The 19,784-nt window shown below is 48.0% G+C and overlaps 1 protein-coding gene across 1 annotated transcript in view; it reads right to left on the reverse strand.

Annotated features, from left to right (window-relative positions):
• Positions 1–1,610: 1,610 nt before the first annotated feature.
• ULK1 (unc-51 like autophagy activating kinase 1) overlaps positions 1,611–19,784 on the reverse strand; it is a 91,127-nt gene continuing 72,953 nt past the window's right edge. Inside the window, 11 exon segments of the mRNA XM_025195649.1 lie at positions 1,611–4,826; positions 6,388–6,523; positions 6,952–7,109; positions 10,020–10,138; positions 10,357–10,535; positions 13,858–14,045; positions 17,184–17,327; positions 17,877–17,992; positions 18,705–18,889; positions 19,345–19,525; positions 19,527–19,566. Of these exon segments, the coding sequence (XP_025051434.1) occupies positions 4,771–4,826; positions 6,388–6,523; positions 6,952–7,109; positions 10,020–10,138; positions 10,357–10,535; positions 13,858–14,045; positions 17,184–17,327; positions 17,877–17,992; positions 18,705–18,889; positions 19,345–19,525; positions 19,527–19,566 (1,502 nt within the window). The 3' untranslated portion in view covers positions 1,611–4,770.

Genomic DNA, 19,784 nt, shown 5'->3' on the forward strand with positions numbered 1-19,784 from the left:
AATGATCTTGTCACAAGACATTATGCAAAAGCCAACAGTGGGGTTGGAGCCTTAAAGTCTGCCTTGCTGACCACTGCTGAATATCTCACAGCAGTAGTAAGCTGTTATCCTTTGTGCACGGAGAAGGGAATGGGACTTGGTCCCAGGAGGTTTCTCAGGTATTGGCCATGAGGGGAAACAGCAAGACTCAGCAATCTTGGCTTTGGGAGGTAAGTCTGCTCTAGTGGACACAAGACTTGCTCATTCCTCAGCAGGATATACTCTACCCTATCTTCTCCAACCTGCCCCTGTCCTGGTGCTCTTTGCCACGTGGCCATACGCCTCTGGGATCCTGTTCTGTCCATTTAGAAAGTTTAGGCTGCTAATTTTGAACATGCGTCAACTGAGATATTTAAAAAAAGCTGAGAGTCAACTTTGAGTGGGTATTCCTGGGGATGGCAAAAGACAAATCCTTGACACAATGACCACCTCCGTTCCAAATTTCAAGTCCCTGTTTTAAGGCAGGAGGGTGCCAGAGTTTTTCCGAAGAAAGTCACTGGAGTTTCTGAACATGGACAAAACACCACTTCTCCCCACAGGCTTCTTCTGAGAAACACCCAAATCATTTGGGGGTTGACATTTTTCCGATCAATTCAACCTAAAACAAATACCAGGCATGGAATATTTCACTCCAAATGTCTCCAGTTTGGTGGCGTTATCAGCAAAGAAAAACCAGGACCCAATACCTGGAGGTATCAAGCACCTTTACCAACTGGTAGCGCTACTAGCCTACGTGTGACAATATCATTTTGATCTAGCCATGAAGATGACCACAAAAAAAGTGTGGTTGGCTTCAAGAACCTGGTTTACCTTTCCTTTGTTTGTTGGGAAGGTTTTTGGGGTGGGTTTTTTTTGCATGTTGACTCCCAAGTGTTCAATAACAAATCCAATTCATTTGCCAGCTCTTGCACTCAAGTCACATCAGTTGCTGCAGGGGACTTTTTAACCCAAGTTCAAACAACGCCCTACCTACCCACACCTATTCTCAAGCACGTGGCTGGTATGGCAATACATTACTGCACTGAAAAAATGCCATCTGTCAAGCTAAGAGAGAGGTTTCTAACTGCTCTTATAAAAGCCTTTGGAACATACGCTCCACACAAACTAGTATTTGGGCTTCACCTGATCATGGGCTTTTACCATTTAAACCAGGCTTTTACACCAAGACCCTTCAGCAATAACCTGAAGCCACAGCAAGTGGTTCCAGCGCTATGATCCTGCAGCTAACCTAAACCTGGGCATCCCTTTTAAGGGCCAGCAGAACAATGCAGATACAAAACATTGAACGCCAAGTGATACTGGAGAATACGAGCACCTGAGGAGTAAGGTCGGTGCAATCTTTTGGCCCATTGCCCGAGATGGCCGAATTCCTCAAGCTGCCTCCCACCTCGTGGGTGGTTATGGGTAACTCACTTAGCCTTTACTTGGCCTTTACCAGGGAGCGAGATGGTGTGAAGTTGGGAGAACAACGCCTCTAATTCAGAAGCGTGCTAGGAGAGTAAATATAGTCAGGGTTGCCTTCTGCCCTTACACGAACAAGCAGCAGGTAAGTACTGAAACACACAGATCACTAACAAATTTCAAACCAATTTTATTTTCTTAAACGGGTGTTATACAATTTAAAAGCCCCCAAAAAAATAACAAAATCACACAAAACACAAATAAACAAAACAAACAAAATGTTGACAAAGAATCAAGCATTACCTTATAAAGAATAACATCATACACTTTCTCACAAACCTGAAGATACGTGTTATTAGACTGAGGTTTCTTGAAATCTATTTAAGACACTACATACAAACGCTGCAACAGTAACAAATCCGTAACGATAGTGAGTGGACTATACTAGCAACTTCATTGTTGGTTTTCTTTTCTTTCTTTTTACTTGGGGGGGTTTTTTTTTTTGTTTTGCATTCCTTATTGTCTACAAAGCAATAAATACTTATTTCCACCAAAAAAAAGTTGGTTTCACGCTACATGCGGTTAGGTAAAAAATAAAATCACCAAAGTGATGGCCAAAGAAATGATCTGTCAGGTTATTTCTTTTCATATTTTTCTTTCTTTTTTTTTTTTTTTTTTGTTGCTTTCTTTTTTCTTGTTTTTATTCTTTTTTTTTTTTTTTTCCTTTCTCTCTCTTCTCTAAATCCAAGCCCAGTGGCTAAGTTTCAAGTATTGAGAAAATATATATTGGTTGAAGGTCTGTAAACCACAATTTTTTGGAGCAATATATATTTATATATATGTTGGATGTGGACAATTTTTGATACATTCAAGTAATTACGTACAGCTGGAAGGTTAGCGCTGAGCCTGCCATGTACACAGATCATTAAACCTGCGGCATAAACACGAATCTTGAGATGCAAGTGACTGATCCTTGGCAATAAGCTATTGTGTGTGGGGTGTCCATGGAGGTGACTAGTAGGTGTCTATGATCTACTTCAGGTTTGTCCCGGCTTCCTGTTTCCATGCTGTATCCAGGTTTACACTTGCATCATGGCCCCTCGTGGAACTGGTGGTGCTCCTTTCCAAAACGGTCTGCTTCTCCTTTCATCATCTCCGGCCGCAGGTTCGCTTTGATTTGAGTCATACACAGCCACAGCAGAAGTGGGCTGCGAAGGAAATGATGCAGCAGCCAAAAAAATGAAGCACTGGTGTAAGCCACCTACCGCAAGCTCCAACTCCCTGTGGGATTAGAGCATCTACGGACTGATAAGCATTTTCATTGCACCACCGATAGCACCCTGCTATTGAGGAAGCCAGCCCAGAAGTCAAGAGGGTTGTTCTTTGTAGCTTTGTTCCCCCCCTGAAAAGAGTATTCACACAAAAAACGTGCAAAAAAAACTATGGAGAGAGTAACAAGGATTCCTCCATCCCGTGTGCCAATTATGATCCTATTCCCACCCCCCAAATCTATGCGCCCCAGATTCGTGCTTCATCCACTGAGGCTCCTTTTCTGCCCAGCGCTAACAAAATACTGCCACAACTCTGATAAATTAAAAAGATATGCGTGCGCGCACACAACCAAATCGACAAGGCAACACCCAGGTATTTCCTCACATGCATCCAAGCCTCACACGGGACTTCAGCCACTCACACGCACAGCCTTGTTTTGGCTACACAGTCTCTTAAAAAGAATTGCCGAACGTACAACAGAACACTAACAGAGCTCTTTATAAAAACGAAGCAGCAAATAAAAATTAAAAAATAAAAAAAAAAAAAAGCATTTTCAGTTGTAAGTGTGTAAAGACCTCAATCTGTTCTTGAGCTCTTCAAAAGCCTGGAGCTTTATACTGACTGTCCTTAAGAGAACACTTAAATAAAAAAATAATTAAAAAGAAAAAAACCAACCACCACCACCAACCAACCTCAAAACGAAACTCTTGGTACTGCAGGTTTCCAAGTCAGTTTTGCTTGGCACGGAGGAGAAACAGCACATGGACACGGTGATGCTGTTTGCCTCCCATGCGCAAGATACAGTACAGTTAAATACATCCAATGACACACACAATATATATTGATATATATTCGCCCCGGGAATACATATCGATATATACACACACACGTAGTGCAATAAAAACAACCAGGAAACGAGGAAAGGAATAAAAGAACAGCATTCCTAACAGTCGTGATGTTCCTGGATCATCGCATGACGCAAAGTCAACTTCTCAAAGTTTCCATAGTGTGTAAAGTGCTCCTTTGATTCACAAAGCTAGTGTTTCTTAGGGTAAGGGGATGGAAGGAAGGGCAGAGCGGAGGGTTGCTAACCCAACAACTAAACATAGCGCCTCCTTACATTAGATATGTACTGATGTGCCAAGCTGAACAGCCAAGAGTCTGAGCTATCGACCTCACTGGGGAGGGGGAAAGATTTTGGCTTCCTTTCAACGCAGGAATGTTACACTTGGATCATTTCCCCCTCAACTTTATAGCTAAGTCCTTTTCCTGTATTGTGCCCCATCAAGGTGGAGGAAGCGAGGTCCCCACTCATGCTTGGCTCAGGCGAGCTTCCCCGTGAGCGACACGTTTCCAGCACTGCTCAGGAAGTCTGTAGGAAGGCTGGAGCTGCCTCAGCAACACTCAGGGGAACAAAGGACCCAGCTTCCCTGCATGTTGGGACTCTGCCATATGGTAAGTGCTCAGAGGCAGCAACAGTACACAAGGAAGAGCATGGGGAAAAGGCTTGGATGGGGATGGGTGGGAAAAGAGAGGAGCTTCGGATCACCAGAAAGCTCTTAATGCCTGGCTTCCAGCAGGGGTGGGGAAGGTATGCAACTGGCCTTGATTTCTCCTCAGTTAGCTTAAGAATCCCACCTTCAAATTTCCCAGTGCTAGCGGTTTGGGTGCCTCCACTGCCGGCAATGGAGAAGCACCAGAACACCCCGGCTCTGAGTGGGAAGGGTAGTCAGCAGCCTTGTCCTTCAAAGTGCAGGGAGAAGGAGAATTTTATCCTTGTTCCCCTCCACCACGAGAGGGGAAATCCCTCCCAATATGTCTCTGCTACATCTTCACCCAGTCTTTTCGCTGGGGAACGGTTCTGCGCTTAATGCTGCTGTAATTCCCTAAGAGGGAATCCAAATCCTGTCTGGGGAAAAACCTTCCTGAAAACAACACAGAAGAGGATCAAGCAGTTTGTCTTCCACAGCCAAGGTCTTTCTCCATTGCTGCAGCGAACGAGCGGAACGTGAACGTGAACAGCTGGGGCGAGGCATGTTGAGAGCAGCCGGGTTGAAATCAGGCGCAGATCCCCGATAACAGAGCAGATAGTCTGCGTTCAATACACGATTTACCTGTGCGGGAGAGACACCAAGGGAAAATGAGCCTCTTGTCCCCACACCAATGGTCAGCTTAAACAAGATTGACAGGAGACAAAGCATCAGATCCTTAACTGATGGTTGTTAAGCTGATGACTTAACAGCTTCCCTTAAGAGAGAAGTTGAGAATAGGAATCACTAGATTTTGGGGCACAAAGCTTTGGGCAGTGATCCTGACAGCAGCTTCAAGCTCTCAGAAAGGACCCAAGTTCACCACTAAAAAAATAAAAAAAAAATAAAAATAAAAATAAAAATCAATGGACTGTAGCTATGCAAGTCGGAGTGGCTTATGCCAATAGTAAAATTGCTCTCCTCTCAAAAAAATCACACTGGTCATGGCCTGTGTATTATGCTGATCAATATTATCTCACTGTCACCTTGGATACCCTGTCTGCACCCATCTCACTTCTGGTCTTCAGTAGAATGGGGACAATTTTTGTCTTGCGTCTGTATAGCACCTTGCACAGTGCAGTCATGCATCGTGGATTAAAAAGTCTACAGCAAGGGTGCTCAAGCCTCAGGTGTGGAGCCATTTCACGCCCCACGGGTCTGGAGCGTTGGTGGCAGGGGAGCAGTGGCAATTAACACTGCTGCTGCTCCCCCAGTACCAAAATTTCAGGCGCCATGCATTGGGATCAGGCCCACGGGCCAACCTAGCATTGATCATCTGGCCTGCAGGGTAAGAAGTTTGGTCATCACTGTTCTACAGCAATTTAAAACAGACAGCGGTAACGAAATCCCAGCTGGAAGGGGGCAGGGAGAACACAATCTCAACCTGTGCTCTATCAGCACTTTAGACACAACGCTAAATCACTGTATGTAGCTTGCGGGAGAGGCAGTGGGAGGTGATGCCTGCTCACAAGAACAGAGGGAAGCTGCTAAGAAAGTGAATGCCTGGCACAGCTAACACGGAAAGGACTCTGTCACTGGATGGGAAAATTAACAGGACCACTTGTTTTCTCCAGGACTCAGAGGGAGAGGTGGGGGTGGGGCAGGAAGGGGAGCAGAGATCAGGCTGCATGGATACAGAAGTCAACTGCTTATGAAAACTATCGACTGGCACCACCTCAAGGATCTCTGTGCCTGAGGGTAGGGGATGGAACTGAGGAAAGGGCTACCGAAATGCTAGCTAGACCTGCCTGGGCTCTTACTGGGCTGTGCACCCATCACACTGCTGTTTCACTTTCCCTAGTAGCCTGTGTAATCAAATTAATGATCCCAGATAGAAACCAAATCCAAGCCTTTGTTGCTGCCAGTGCATCTCCCTGTGCAAGATCTTTCATACAGCCAAGGGTTGTGCTCAAACCCTGGCAGTCTTTTTGTAGGACAGCTCTCAGAAGATAGCCCAGAGCAGGGAACGGCACACCTGGGTTCTGCTGCGCTGCAACCTGGCTATCAAGAGCCTAAAGGAGGAGGGCTCTGATGGATCCATGAGAATGAAGCCCTGGCCATAGGACCCTGTGTAGCAGAGCCCTCGACCCACAGAGTGTGAAGAGTATCCGTGTGCTGGAAGGAACTTGAATGAATAGCTGCTCACATTTATTAATGTTTTCGATGTCCCCCTGCTCGGTGATGATGTTCAGGAGCCCCTCCATCAGCAGCAGAGCCTTGTGATACCTCTGCGCACAATCCTCTCTGTGATGGAACATCTCATCCAGGGCTGCGGACTGCACCTGCCAGCAAGAGCCCACCCACGGTTATGCCAGGGAGCAATACTGGCAAAGAAGCCAGACACCCTTGCATCACATTCACCTGACTGCACATGACCCTTCTCAGCCCTTTCCACACCCAGTGAAGGACACCCAAAAGCCAGACATTAAACAGTCCTTCCGAGCACCTCACTGCGAGCCATTAACAAGTCATCCTTAGCTACAAAGCCATCTCCAGGGGCAGGCAATTATTTAGGGAAGAGGGCCGCTTACTGAGTTTCGGCAAGCCATCAAGGGCTACATGACAGGCAGCCCAAGGCAGATTAATTTTCTAAATTTTTTAGGGGCCCAGCGGGCCAGATAGAATGGCCTGGCGGGTTGCATCCGGCCCCCGGGCCGCATTTTGCCAACCCCGATCTAGACCTTATTGCAAAGGGCTGCGTGGTCTTTACCATCTGCACGGCGTAGCTGAAGATGAGCTTCTCTGCTGTGATGCTGTTGATTCGATCCATGAGCTTCTGTTTATCCAAGAAGAACCTCTGGAGTCTCATGTTCAGGCAATGGCAGGAGGACACGCTGGATTTATACAGCTCGTTCAGCTTCCTCACAACTAGGGTGAAAGGAAAACAAATGCCTTGTTTCAACTTCCCGTTCCCCTCCTGCTCTCCGTGCACAGGGCCCTGGAAGAGCACCGCAAAGACATTATGTTTCCTCTTAAAGCAGAGTCAGCTATTTGGCAACACAGAAGCTGTGAAATGCCTGCATTACCAATACAGGCTTTGGCAATGAGACGTGACAACACCAACACATGGCTCTAGTGCAACCTGGCTCTGGAGCTGGTTTCGTTTCCCCCAGTCACAACAAGGCTTTAAGCCAGGGTTGCACAATTATTTGGGCCTGAGGGCTACATAGGGAGTTTTGATCAGGTGTTGTGAGCCAGGTCAGCACTACCACACACCCTCTCCTCCCAACAACTCACCAAAATTCACTATGGGGCTGTGGGTAGATGGGAGCAGTGGTCAGCAATGGGATGGGAGAGACTGGGATCACATGCCCTTGCCCTCTGGGTGTGTGTGGGTACATGTGTGCATGTAGGGGGGCCTGCCTGTGTGCTAGGTCCCGGGACCCTGCAGTGGGTGAGGGGCGGGAGGGGGCAGGGGCACGTCCAGCAGAGCTGCCCTGAGCAGTGCGGTCCATGCTGCCCCCATAGTGCTCCGCGTGGGGCCGAACCCCACCTGTTCACACCAGGGCAGCCCATGCTGTGCTCCTGCCAGTGCTCACAGCTGATTGGGTGCTGCTCTGCACCCGCACCTCCACTTCTGCTCACTAGAAGCTGCTCCAGCTCCAGCACATGGGGCTCTGGCTCCAGAACCTGGGAAGGTAGCCAGAAGCTGAAGCTGGAGCCCCAGTGCTGGGGCAGGAGCCACCCGGCTGAAGCCGCTTGCCTGCCTGCCCAAAACGGCGTGGCATGGCACAGTGCAGTACACCAGGGGCAGGAGCAGCTTCCAGGGGGCTGTTCCCAGTGCAGCTGCAGCTGGGTAGTGCTCTGCACCCTCTGCCTCCAGCAGCATCTCTTCCTCTTGCTCCTGCCCCACCACGCTGAGCCGCTCCTAGGAAGCATGCACACCTCCGGCTTCGGCTCCCGATCCTGGCTGCTTTCCAGCAGAAGGCAGCCACAGCCTCAGACTGTGGTAGGAGCTTCCCAGCTGAAATTGCTTGCCCACCACAGTGCAACGTGGCAGGGGCAAGATCAAAAGCAGGAGCCACAGCTAGAGGCAGGGGGTACAGAGCGGTACCCAGCTGCAGCCACACTGGGTACAGCTCCAGCGCAAGCTGAGCACTGGCCAGGGCCCGGGCTGGCAGGCACTGGCGGGAGCCTGGTGCAGGCTGTCCCAGCACGAGCAGGCAGGGCATGGCTCCATGTGGAGTGCCACAGGCCAGATCCAGTCACCTGGTGGGCCATATTTTGCTCATCTCTGCTTCAGGCTGTTCTGTAAGTGCTCTTATAACTATCCACACCACCTTTCCCAAAGGCACAATCACAGTTATGTGATCAATGCCCATCAAGAACCCATGGAAACTGAGCATCTAATTGTCCTTTGTGCTCCCCACTTGTTTCCCCAACAGCAGTACAAGAGAAAACCTTTTTATTGGTGACTGAATTGCAGTCGCCTTTCATGATGGACAGAAACAGTCAGAATCAAATGGAAAGCCATAATAGGGCAACAAATGAATTACTTCCTGCATTGCCATTAGGTACTTTACTTCCTGGTCCTCTGCTTCTTTCACTTGAAAAAAAACCCACCATTGCTAACAGATGACTCAAACTGCTAAGCAAGCCCTGTTAAGAGTACACACAGTGTGCAACCCACAGCATTTATACTTAAGCAGCTGGGTATAGAGACATGCAAAGACTCAGGTAAGGGCAACTGGGAGGATTCACGTGGCAGCACCAACTGGAACCTGACAAACTGAATCTGCAGGGAGAAGTTTCTCTTGAGGTGGATGATGACAAGCCTTACAACGGGATTCACCCCTGTGAGAGTTACTTGTTCCGAGTCAAGATTTGCAGAACTGGATCCTATGCGATTCCAGGATCCCGTCAGTTTTTTCATGCACTGGAAGCCAACACAAATATTTCTGTCCTACATGGTGCCTGCTGCAAAAGGAAATCTGTAAACTGCTGGCTAATAGGCATTAACTCTGCACTGCCCTAGCTCTGTTCCTGTCAGGCCTGGAAGGATGTCCCTCCCTGCCACCAAATGCTTAACAGAAATGCTAGGCAGTTCATAAGCTCACAGCCTCAGATCCATGGGCTAGAGGGTAACAAACCCTGAACTAATGGAATGAAGGGGTGGCAAAGAAAGCAACCTGCAGGGAACGGATGTGTGTATGCAGAAGGCCACTGGCATTTAATTGTCCTTTGTACCTTTGGAAGACACTCTCAACTTGTGTCCCAAAAGCAGTAAAAAGACACATTAGCTTTTTATTGGTGGCTGAATTACAGTCGCCTTTCATGATGGACAGAAACACAGGTCAGAATTAAATGGAACACTGTAATAGGGTAACAAATAAAGACTTGCTGCATTGCCATTAGGTATTTTCTTCCTGGTCTTTTGCTTCTTTCACGTGAAAAAAAAAAAATCATGAATTGCCGGCAGAGTTTGTGGCTACAGGACATGTAAATGTCCCTGGGGAAGGGGGAGAGGGCTGTGTGCACATGTAACAGCTGCTCTTCCAGAGCCTTCAATGATGGAAGCAGGTTATATCTTTGCAAGGGCTGCCAACTATCCAGCCAAGTTTATTTGGAGCACTGGGTGTACAGTGTGGAGGGGTAACGTGGGCAATAGGGATGTGCACAGGTGAAGGCCAGATCCCTGCTCACTCAGGACTATTACTGCTGAAGCAACTGGAGGAATGGCCAAAGGGGCTCTGCAGCCTCACCCAAGCACTTTTCACAGTTCAGGTGCTTGAAAAAACACCAGCGTCATCCCTTGTTCTGGGCCCCCAGCGCTCTTACCTTGCTTGACAGTGGATGAGAGGCACAGCTTGCCTGCCTTGATCTGCTCAATGGCTGTCTGCAGGCCAGAGGACAGCAGTTCTGCTACTTTCAGGTAGAGCACCAGCTGCTCTGCATAGCTGTGAACAAAGCACATTGCAGAGCAAACAGATCAGTGCGCTGGTGTACTTATAGCACGTGTCCCAGAGCACTTTCCAGAACACACACACACACACACACACACACACTCCCATGGTGAGCAGGGGGAAAGGAGGCAGGAAAAATGATCAATCCATAATAGCTATGGTGGCCTTAGCAAAAGGTCAAGGTAGCCAAGAGCTCTCTTCCCAGGCCTCACCTCCACTCCCTGCTGAGAAGGCTGATCTGGTCTGCCACCACGCTCTCCTGCAGCTGGTACTCAGAAGCCACCGAGCTGCTCATCTCGCTGGTGCTGCCTTTGAGCGCAGCGATTTCCATCACGTAGTGGACAAAGGCCAGCGTGAAGCGCAGGCTGCGCAGGATGTCTGTGTGCTCTTGCTGCAGAGGGAAACGCCAACACAGATGTTACAAGCAGAGCCTGGTACAACAGGAGGGCGGGCACGTTGCCAGCGGTGTCCGTGCCTTAAGGGGCTCATCACCGCAGGGGTCATGACACCGCAGAAGCTGAGGCTGTCATTCTAACAGGGAGCTATTACTCTGTTTGGGAATGAAGTGTAGTCCTGGGCAGGCTTAGATCAAAGCCCAGATCTCACCAGGTCCTCCTGCACATTACAGGAGCAGAGAGCCTCAGGCCAGAGTGTAAAGCAATTTCCTAGAAAAGCTGGTGAGCCCTGCTAGCAGACATTAACAGGCCTTCGCCAATCTGTGCAACTGCCGGGGAATTCATCGAAGAGGAGGGAAAGGTTCGGTGCACCATAGGGCCAGCTCTGCTCTCTGCCACTGAGGCAAGGGCAAGAGGGTGTGTACGGCATGGCAGTGGGTTTTTAAAACAGGCAGAAATCACTACCCTGAACTCTTACACAGATACAATACACAAACACAACAAGTTGGTGTCTCACGCCAGGCCATCAACTCTCAAATTGCACATGCTGGGATCTTCCCATTTGGGTGGTCGAAGTCCCTCAGTCAAGGTCACCTGCTACTCCTAAAGCAGGACAGGTGCCATGAACAGAGCGGTGAAGGTAGACTTCCACTGAGGCTGCTTGTATGGCTGTTTGGGCCGGCAGGGAGTAAAGGGGAGGGAGCCTTTGACATTGAAGCCCTCAAATTTAAGATCCTGCACAATTCCCTTTGCTGAGGAAAGAGGCTCTCTATGCAATGGGCTCAGACCAAAGGGACATGTTCCCACTTTTTTTTGACATTTTTACCAAATAAAGGTTATTTTAACCTGCTCTTTTTATTTACAGGTGGAACAAAAACACAGACTAGCCTGAAGACTGGCTATACACGGACCTGTAGAAACCTCTTGATTTGTCTTTTTTTTTTTTTTTAAACAGGTTCTAACTTATTAGAACTTCCTGTGAAAGCCCGTTTTGAATATTCTCAACCAAGTTATATAAAAACAGCAAACAGGTGCCCTGTGTTTTATTCTGTGGGTCAGTTCTTCTCTCAAAGCCAGAAGTAAAAACCCTTTAATTGTACGGATTTGGGGCAGGCCTCACAGGAAAACATGCATCCCACAAGCTTGGTAACCAGGTGTAATCCTGGGTAATAGAAGGATTGGTTTAATGCTCACTCTCACTCAGGGCATCTGTACACATGCTCCGGGGTAGAGGGGGAGGGCGCTTTAATTAGTGGCTCCAAGTCCCACTCTAATTAAAGCTCCTGCAGTGTCATGTGTATTCAGTGTCACGCATTCAAAATGGTAGTGGGGGCACTTGTTTGATGAGCTTTAGTTAAAATGCCCCACTGTCATTTTGAACTGCGAGGATACTGAATACACGCAACGCAGAAGCTGCTGGAGTGTGCCAATTAGCATGCTCCAGCAGACTTGATTAATTGAGTCTGTTCCAACACGTGCTAATTAGCACATGTAGGAGCAGAGCTCTCTATCATGTGTATAGACGCCCTTATATTCTCATGCAACTTCCATTGCCACACCTTCTCAATGCCCTGGAAGGCAGGGAACTGCTATTATCCCAATTCTGTAAAAGTGGGAACCGAGATGGTGAGATTAAGTGCCTTGTGCCAGGTCACGTACACAATCTGTGGTGGAGCAGGGAACCTGGAGCCTCCTGACTTCTAAGCTAGCACCTTCACTACCAGGTGGATCCTTCCTCATAGAGAGGAAGTTTTTTGTTTTTTTTTTTATACTGTAGTTTCCAGTCCTGCTATCAATCATCATTCAGCCTTTCCTACTGTGGGCGCTAATACATCTGGGTATTTTCTTTTAAACCACGGCACCGTGTCAACTTCCTAGAAGTATGACTTCATTTTGTTTGTACAGGCTGGAACTTTTTCAAAGAAAACCTTTTATGTACATTTTACAACATGGCTAAGGATCAGGAATGAGCTTTAAAGAATGCCAACATTTCAATGCTCTCAAAACGCCCCCAGCAGCAGGTGCTTGCGTGGAAAGTTTGCAGGGTTTGCGTTCTGGACAGATCCACAAGGCACACAAGAGGCTACATATACGCCAGAAAGGTTTGGTGCCAGGAAGGGTTTGCGACATGCGAATGGATCATGAAAGCCTGCACTCAGCAGAAATGATGTCTGAACTGAAATGACTCACTGCAGACATCTGAAGCCAAACTGCACAGCATTAACAAGATGAAGCTGACATTTCCGTAGGTAGGCTCCCTGCAGACCCTCAAGAGAAGAAGTGATTGCATCGTTCTAGGGCTCTTTTTTAAAGGCGGTTCGATGTTTGGTTAACTTCCATCCAAAATGGGGCACAGATATTCTTAGTCTCAGCCCCATGGCCTGGCAAGAAAGCTAAGCCAGTGCATGCAAGTCAGTGCACACCCAATAGACCAAATTTGATGTTTGATGTTTGATTCTTTTTTAAATTCAAATTCAAACCTTAAACCTCAAGCCAATGCACATAGGTCTCCACAGGTAGCTAGAAGGGTCTTTGATGTTGGAATCATGAGTTAGCCGCCTTAGACATACAACTGCAATGGATCTTCAATGGATACGAGACGGTCTTAGGTCTCTCCTCCAGCTCTATCAGAAGTGGAGAGCCTGACGTACAGATCAAATGCGTTTTGGCCATGGGAGTATGTGTTATGCCTTCAGATCAGTTTGTGGTGGTGTGGGGGGAAAAGGTAGGGACTTTTCAGCTCAACAAAACTGGTTCAATAGCTCCCTTTTCAGGTCAGAATCACTCCTTCATCATCAGCACTTAATTTCCTGTTAGGGGCCAAGTGCATTTCCTGTTAGGTGCTTTTTCGCCTGGGTTTGTGTTGCCGACCCAGTCCCCAGTGCACGCAGAAGGCAGTAATGAGACATGCTCAGTAGCTTGCTGGATGGAGTTGGGCTAGACATCACTAACAGATTAACAAGTTTCCACACAAACAGCCAATTTTCAGTCGAAACGTAACGTGCACATTTTGAGAGCCATTTCCAGCCTCTGATATCACTGCCTTGGCAACAGTAAAATTAGACTCTCAGTCATAACAATAACCAGTCTCAAGTCCTAAAAGGCAGCACTCTCTCTTTCAGACCACTCCAATGAAACTCATTTTTGGCTTATTGTACTTCATGGGCCACAGGGTGTAAACTAGTTTTCCTGAAACTCAGTTAATGCATGCTCAGCACCTGATACCATAAGCTGCAAGCATCCAGGGCTTAATCTTTTAGACTTGCTTTTGAAGGGCTTCCCCACCCCACTCCAGTAAGTCCCCAGGATGCCCCCCACCTCCATGAGTGTCTCCTCGGGCAGCTCCGGGGCCTCGAATGTAACTGCCCCTTCCAGGTTAGCCGTGATGGCATCGGCAAAAGTGTACCGCAGACTAGACGGTGCTTCCAAAGCTTCCCCACCAGCTCCCATGATCACGTGTCTGCCGCTGCACGAGCCTCCGGAGCTCAGAGAGCTGGAAGAGCCCACTGCAAAGAAAAGCAGAGATAGAAATGACTTGGATATTAGCATGGAGCCAGAACTGGAGTCAAGCCACTGCTTGGACCGAGGCTGTCAAACCCCTGGCCCAGGGAGCCAAACCAATTTGACATCCTGGGCTTAGGCCACAGCCGCAGACTGTCCCTTCCACCACAGAGACCCTGAAGTAGCGAGTGTGTCGGGCTTCCACAAACACGCAAATGAAGGAAGTAAGCCCCACACACAATCATGAGCCCCTTATTTGCCATCTAGCAGTTATGGCACTAGACTGTCCTTGCTGAAGCTCTGTTCACAGGAGTGAAATCATGCTCCTCACCTGCTTTGATGAGGGGATTGCCATACCAGGGCCCATCTAGTTAGTACCCACTCTCTGACTCTGGCTTGCTCAAGGTGGTTCAGAAGAAGGTGCAAGAAAGTCCCAGCTGAAGATGTGGGACAATCTGGCTCCCTGTCAAGTTAGATTTCATCCTGGTCTCCATGAGCTAGGCTCTGAAGCAGATGGATTAACATCTCTTCCAAAACATTTGTCACTAATGATGACAACAGCTTGGGACATTGTGTCCAGATAAAAGTCCAAGCCCATTTGGCATTTTGCTAAATTCTTGGCCTCGGACTAAAGCCAACACTATCATACACTATTATGTCAGCTTCCCCATCATTCATCCGTCAAGCAGGATTTGATTCCCAAGCCTTCAGCATAGGTTACTAACTCAAACTACAGTAGTTACCACCTGTTGCACAAGAGAGATTGCCCAGATTTGGAACTGGCGACCTCTTGTACACAAGGCAGATTTTCCTGCCAGAGCACCATGCTGCTGCCATTATCTCCAACCGGCAGATGGGGAACAGGGCTACAGACAAGATTAAATGACCTGCCCAAGGTCATCTACAGAGGCTGGGCCAGGAACTAAATCCAGTGACCCCATCCCATGTGACCCATCCTTTTCCCATCATCCACAATCCTTTCAGCCAAACATTTCAGCCCAAACAGTGCCCCCCCGACCCCATCAAGTTTAGTCTGAAGACTTCATGTTAATAAAAGGAGCGCCCATATTTATGAAGTCATAACGAGAGAATTAACCCTGCAGTGCATCTTGTACCAAACCTGGCTGTAATACTGCCAGGGCACTGAATAACGTCACTGAATTTTTGGGTAATAAAGGCACATCCTTTCCTTTCTGGATCTGCTGCTCTGTCTTCAGAGGACTCAGGACTTGTAACTCACAGCTGAGTAACTAATGTGAAATATACTCAGTTTCTTTTCCTCTAAAGCTTCCCTGGTTGAGTGCTACGCTTCAAAGACCGAAAGGATCAAAGGAGTATTGCTAGTTCTTTGAGGGGGAAGGAAAGAAATGGGCAAGCTCTAAGAATCTCATGTTTCAGATATTTTTGTAATTGCGAGATGCTTTTCAGATGCTTTAATACAGGAGTGTCAAACATCTGACCCCACAGATTGAAGAAGGGGTGTGGGACTGGTACGCAGGTCAAGTCAGGCCCATGGACCCAACACCCAAAACACCATGCCAGATCTAGCATATGCTGCATCAGTCCCGGACCAGTGGGAACAGTGCTGTCCACAGTGCTCCTGCAGGGTTGGTGTGGGACATGCACCACATGTGACGCCTGCTTCAGCCAGTCTGGGACTTGTGCTGTGCATGGCACCTGCCTCAGCTGGCCAGGTAGGGTGCTGTGTGTGGTATGTGTGCCATGTGTGGCACAGTGCACTGTGCAGTCCCAGGTCAGCCTGAGTGGGCACAGTGCATTCATGAAACGGGCACGATGTGCAGCAGTCATGAAGTAGGTGCTGTGAGCAGCGCATGTCCTGGGCCAGTCGGTGCAGGCAGCATCTGTGGTCTGGCGTGTGGGTCAACTCTGAGACCCAGGGGTAGCACTGGGGGCTGGAGGACAGGACTCTGCAGGCCACATCTTTGACATCCCTTCTTTAATGGGATGCAGGCAACCACTCTGGTGTGGCTGTTAATGGAGGTGGTTATACAGCAAACTCCTCAAACATTTAGACTGTATAGCTTAAGCTGGCATCTTGTTACCTCTGAGCCTCCTTCCTCCTTTTGGCTGACATACAAAGAAGGCTCACACACCCTCTTTGTATGTCAACCAGAAGAGATGATGGGTTTAGCAGACCTAATAACAATAACCAGCAGCTCTAGAAGCTCCACCCTTACATAGCTGTAGCACTGAACTGGGCATAATACTCATCATGCAGCCTGCACTGAAAGGGCTTGGGGATGGCTTAGCATCCTCTCCAGAGGATGCTGAATAGGGAGAGTCTATTTACAATCTAAAGCATGTGTCAGCACAAAGCTCTGCAGAGATCAGTCTTTACATTCTCTGGTCTTTGTAATCAATTGTCATGTAAGCTGAGAGATGTTTTTTATTTGTGCCAACCCCCCCCCCTAAAAAAAAAAAACGAAACTTGAGGAGGACTACAGGGAGGGAGAGATGGTCTCCACAATCAATTATGAAAATGAGTACTTAATTAAACCTAATGTCTTGACTGAGTAAAATGGACTTAAATGATAACAGCAACAACTGCTCCAGTTTAATATTAAGTATATATTCATTTCTTTCTGAAAAGGATAGTATCAATAGTAGTAGACATGAGGAACTACACCACTACATTTGTTTGGACAGAAGGGTACTAGACAGGTAGTGTTTTGTGGAAAAAAAGTAGAGGGGATTTCACTGATTTGAGTATAGCAAGTCTCCCTATTAGCATATGGGACACAGGACTGGATGGGTTCTCCTAGATAACCTAGTCCAGTCACTAATCTATCAGCAGTGTATGCACCTAGGAAAGGCTGCAGGGTTATTCCTTAAAGAGGGACAGAAATAAAAGGGGAAAAAAAAATAGTTCACAGCTCCCCTAAAGCACTGGAAACAGCTATTGGACATGACCTCTTGCAACAATAAAAGCAGCTACACTGTGCTAGCATTAGTCAGAGTTATGACCTCAATAACATTCATGCCAGATGAAGTTCAATATAATATATCCTGATAAACCTTTTTAGGCTGCCAATATCCTATCAGCATGAAGCAGACCCCCTAGCACTAAAACCAACCGTCACCATCTCCCAGACAGATGCAGAGAAGACCAAAAGGTCCATTACCTGAAAACATCCTGGTCCTAGTGGTTTGCGGTGGTGTTGTCCCACTTGGAGGGGACCCAACAGTGAAGATCACTGGTGATGGGCTAACAGAGCCCATAGCCCTAGCACCAGAGTACAGGTTTCCTCCGTAAGCACCAGAGGGAGCTACAGAAATAGTGAAAATGAGCAGCTTTTTAAATCACAGTTACTCAGAAAGCAGTCTCCTGTCCACAAAACCACCTGATGACTTTTCCACCAATTTTCTACAGATTCTGTGTTGCCAGCGCATGCCAATACTCCCAATGAGACCAGAAATAAGGGCAAAACGGTGCACCACTAGGGCAGTGCTGCCAGTGCTGTTTGGTCCTAACATGATACTGCAGACAAGTGCAGCTGTTCTCAGGAGAGGCACCAAGTGACATGCCTCCGTATACCTGTTTGAGCTCCACTTGGGAAAGCATCTAGTGCTTTATGGTACACCTGTGATTCACAAAAGGGGAAAAAAAGGGGTATCCATGATGATCCCCCTACGCTTTTCAGCCATAGACAAACAGCTTTAACAGAAGGAGGCAAACACCATTACCCCACTTTGCAGATACTGCAGTCCTTTCCTGAGCCAAAGCTAGGCAGTTTCCTATATGTATGTATAAGGTACAAGCTGCCTCTGTACATACCTAAAACAAGCTGCCGGGGCTTCCTGTTTTCCCCTCCTACCTGTTATCTCCATGGGTTTCTCATTGTTCAGGCTGTCATTGCTGCCAGCTTCTGAGATCTGTGCCCCAAAGGCAGCCTTGAGAAGTAGGTCAGTGAGCCTGCCGGTGCTCAGAGATCTAAAGAGGAAATGAAGGGCAAGGATGAAACATTTGGGATGTTGTGGGGTTTACATTGCACACTAAAATGACGTAGCATGGTTAATGTTGGCCCCATACTCCTTGCTGCTTGGTGACAAAGCCCCGGGATACCACCAGCTAGGGGCAGGAGCTACTTGCTCTACCATCTACCTTTGCTTTCTGTAAGCATTTACAACTGTGGCTCCAATAGGGGAATGATTTCCTTCAGGTCTCGTTGCTATTTCAGGAGACGCTGAGGCAAATCCCTTCCGTTGGAGCAAAAGCCCATCCATGTGGGTAGACAGAACAGGAACACCTGGCATGCTGTGGGTCTGTTCAGAATCAGTATGTGAGAGGACCCACAACAGGGTCAGGAGGGAAGACTAACAGAAGTGACAGCAGCTTCATGCCCCAAAATGATCCCAGCAAGAAGAAAAATCCCAATGATGGGTCTCTAAAAGGATCTCCGTTCTGGGCACTTGTTAGATGGGAAACCCTTCCACCCTCACAGCAGAAATTAGCAGATGTGTGCACAATCTAAGTAGCCTCCTATAAACAACTGAATCCAGATCCTCAGCGACTGAAGCCGTGGATACTATCCCACCGCTAATACCAGTTTGTTGTTGGAAGATCTGAGATGACCTCCAAAAGCCTGGCTTCCAGATCATGTGCGACTGACTCTTCGACACACAATATCATGACCACATCTCACCTGCCCTTAATCTCTTCCACAGGTCTCAAGCCCAAGCCGGCCTGCTGGCAGTGGAAGTGACCCATCTCCTTCAGATCCGGCAGAGTCTTGTTCCGCGTTGGGGCTACCATGACTCCCTGGTGGGCCAGGAGTGTGAGGAGGTTTTGGGAGCTCGGGGTTTTGGAGAACTCAAAAGGGGGCATGGCCTACAAAGAAAAGATTTGATGCATTTCACCGGTTTATTTTTTTTTTAAATCAAGTCAAGGGTGGGGGGTGCTCCCCTCTATTAGGTCCCACAAAAACATGGCTTACAAACCATGAGCTTTCCCCCAGTCCCAGAGGAAAAGCAGCCCCCGAAAATGCTTGATCTTTGCAGTGCTGCTCACAGGTTGTGCCATACTGACAACAGCGTGCAGGAAGCTATTCGAGCTGCCACTGATTTAACAGGGCTGCCATCTCCACTGCCACCCCAGGAGAGAGGCCTACAAGGCAAATCCCAGCCTCTATGAAAATCAACCCTGCTGTCCACTGACCAGCCCTTAAGGACCCACTAAGAGCTATTAGCAAATACAATACATTTTTATCTATTTAGAGTTATTTACCCCAAAACAACCCACCAGAGTGAGCTGCAAGAGACCCCAAAGCAGGGTCCATACGATACCTTTGTCGGGGAGCCCATGATAGTTGGTAAAGGGCTTCTCTGCATAAATTCAGACAGCTTCGGTGAGGACCTCAACTGCCGGCAATGCTGCAAACCATGAATCTGCAGGGGCTGGCTGACTGGGACAGGGCCAAAGTGAGCCACCAGAGGGTCCGGGTGCTGCTTAGTAATCTTCTGCCGGGGAGCCCATGCCTCGGGGAGAGTGCTCGGGCATGGACGCACCTAGAGGGTCCAAGCACACAGACCACATGAGCCCTCTCTGCAAAGAGCAGGTTTGAGCCCAGGACCTGCATTGCCAGCCTTAAAGGAACCTTAGATAGGCCAAGCCTGTGCTCTACTCTCAGCCACAAAAAACTTTGAGGCCTGAATTAGGCTGTGAGCTTTCAGGGTCTAAACTCAAGTGATGAAGGGGAAAGGGCAAGCATTGCAGAATGATGTTT

This window comes from Alligator sinensis, unplaced genomic scaffold, assembly GCF_000455745.1.
Source record: "Alligator sinensis unplaced genomic scaffold, ASM45574v1 scaffold628_1, whole genome shotgun sequence".
NCBI classification, from domain to species: Eukaryota; Metazoa; Chordata; order Crocodylia; family Alligatoridae; genus Alligator; species Alligator sinensis.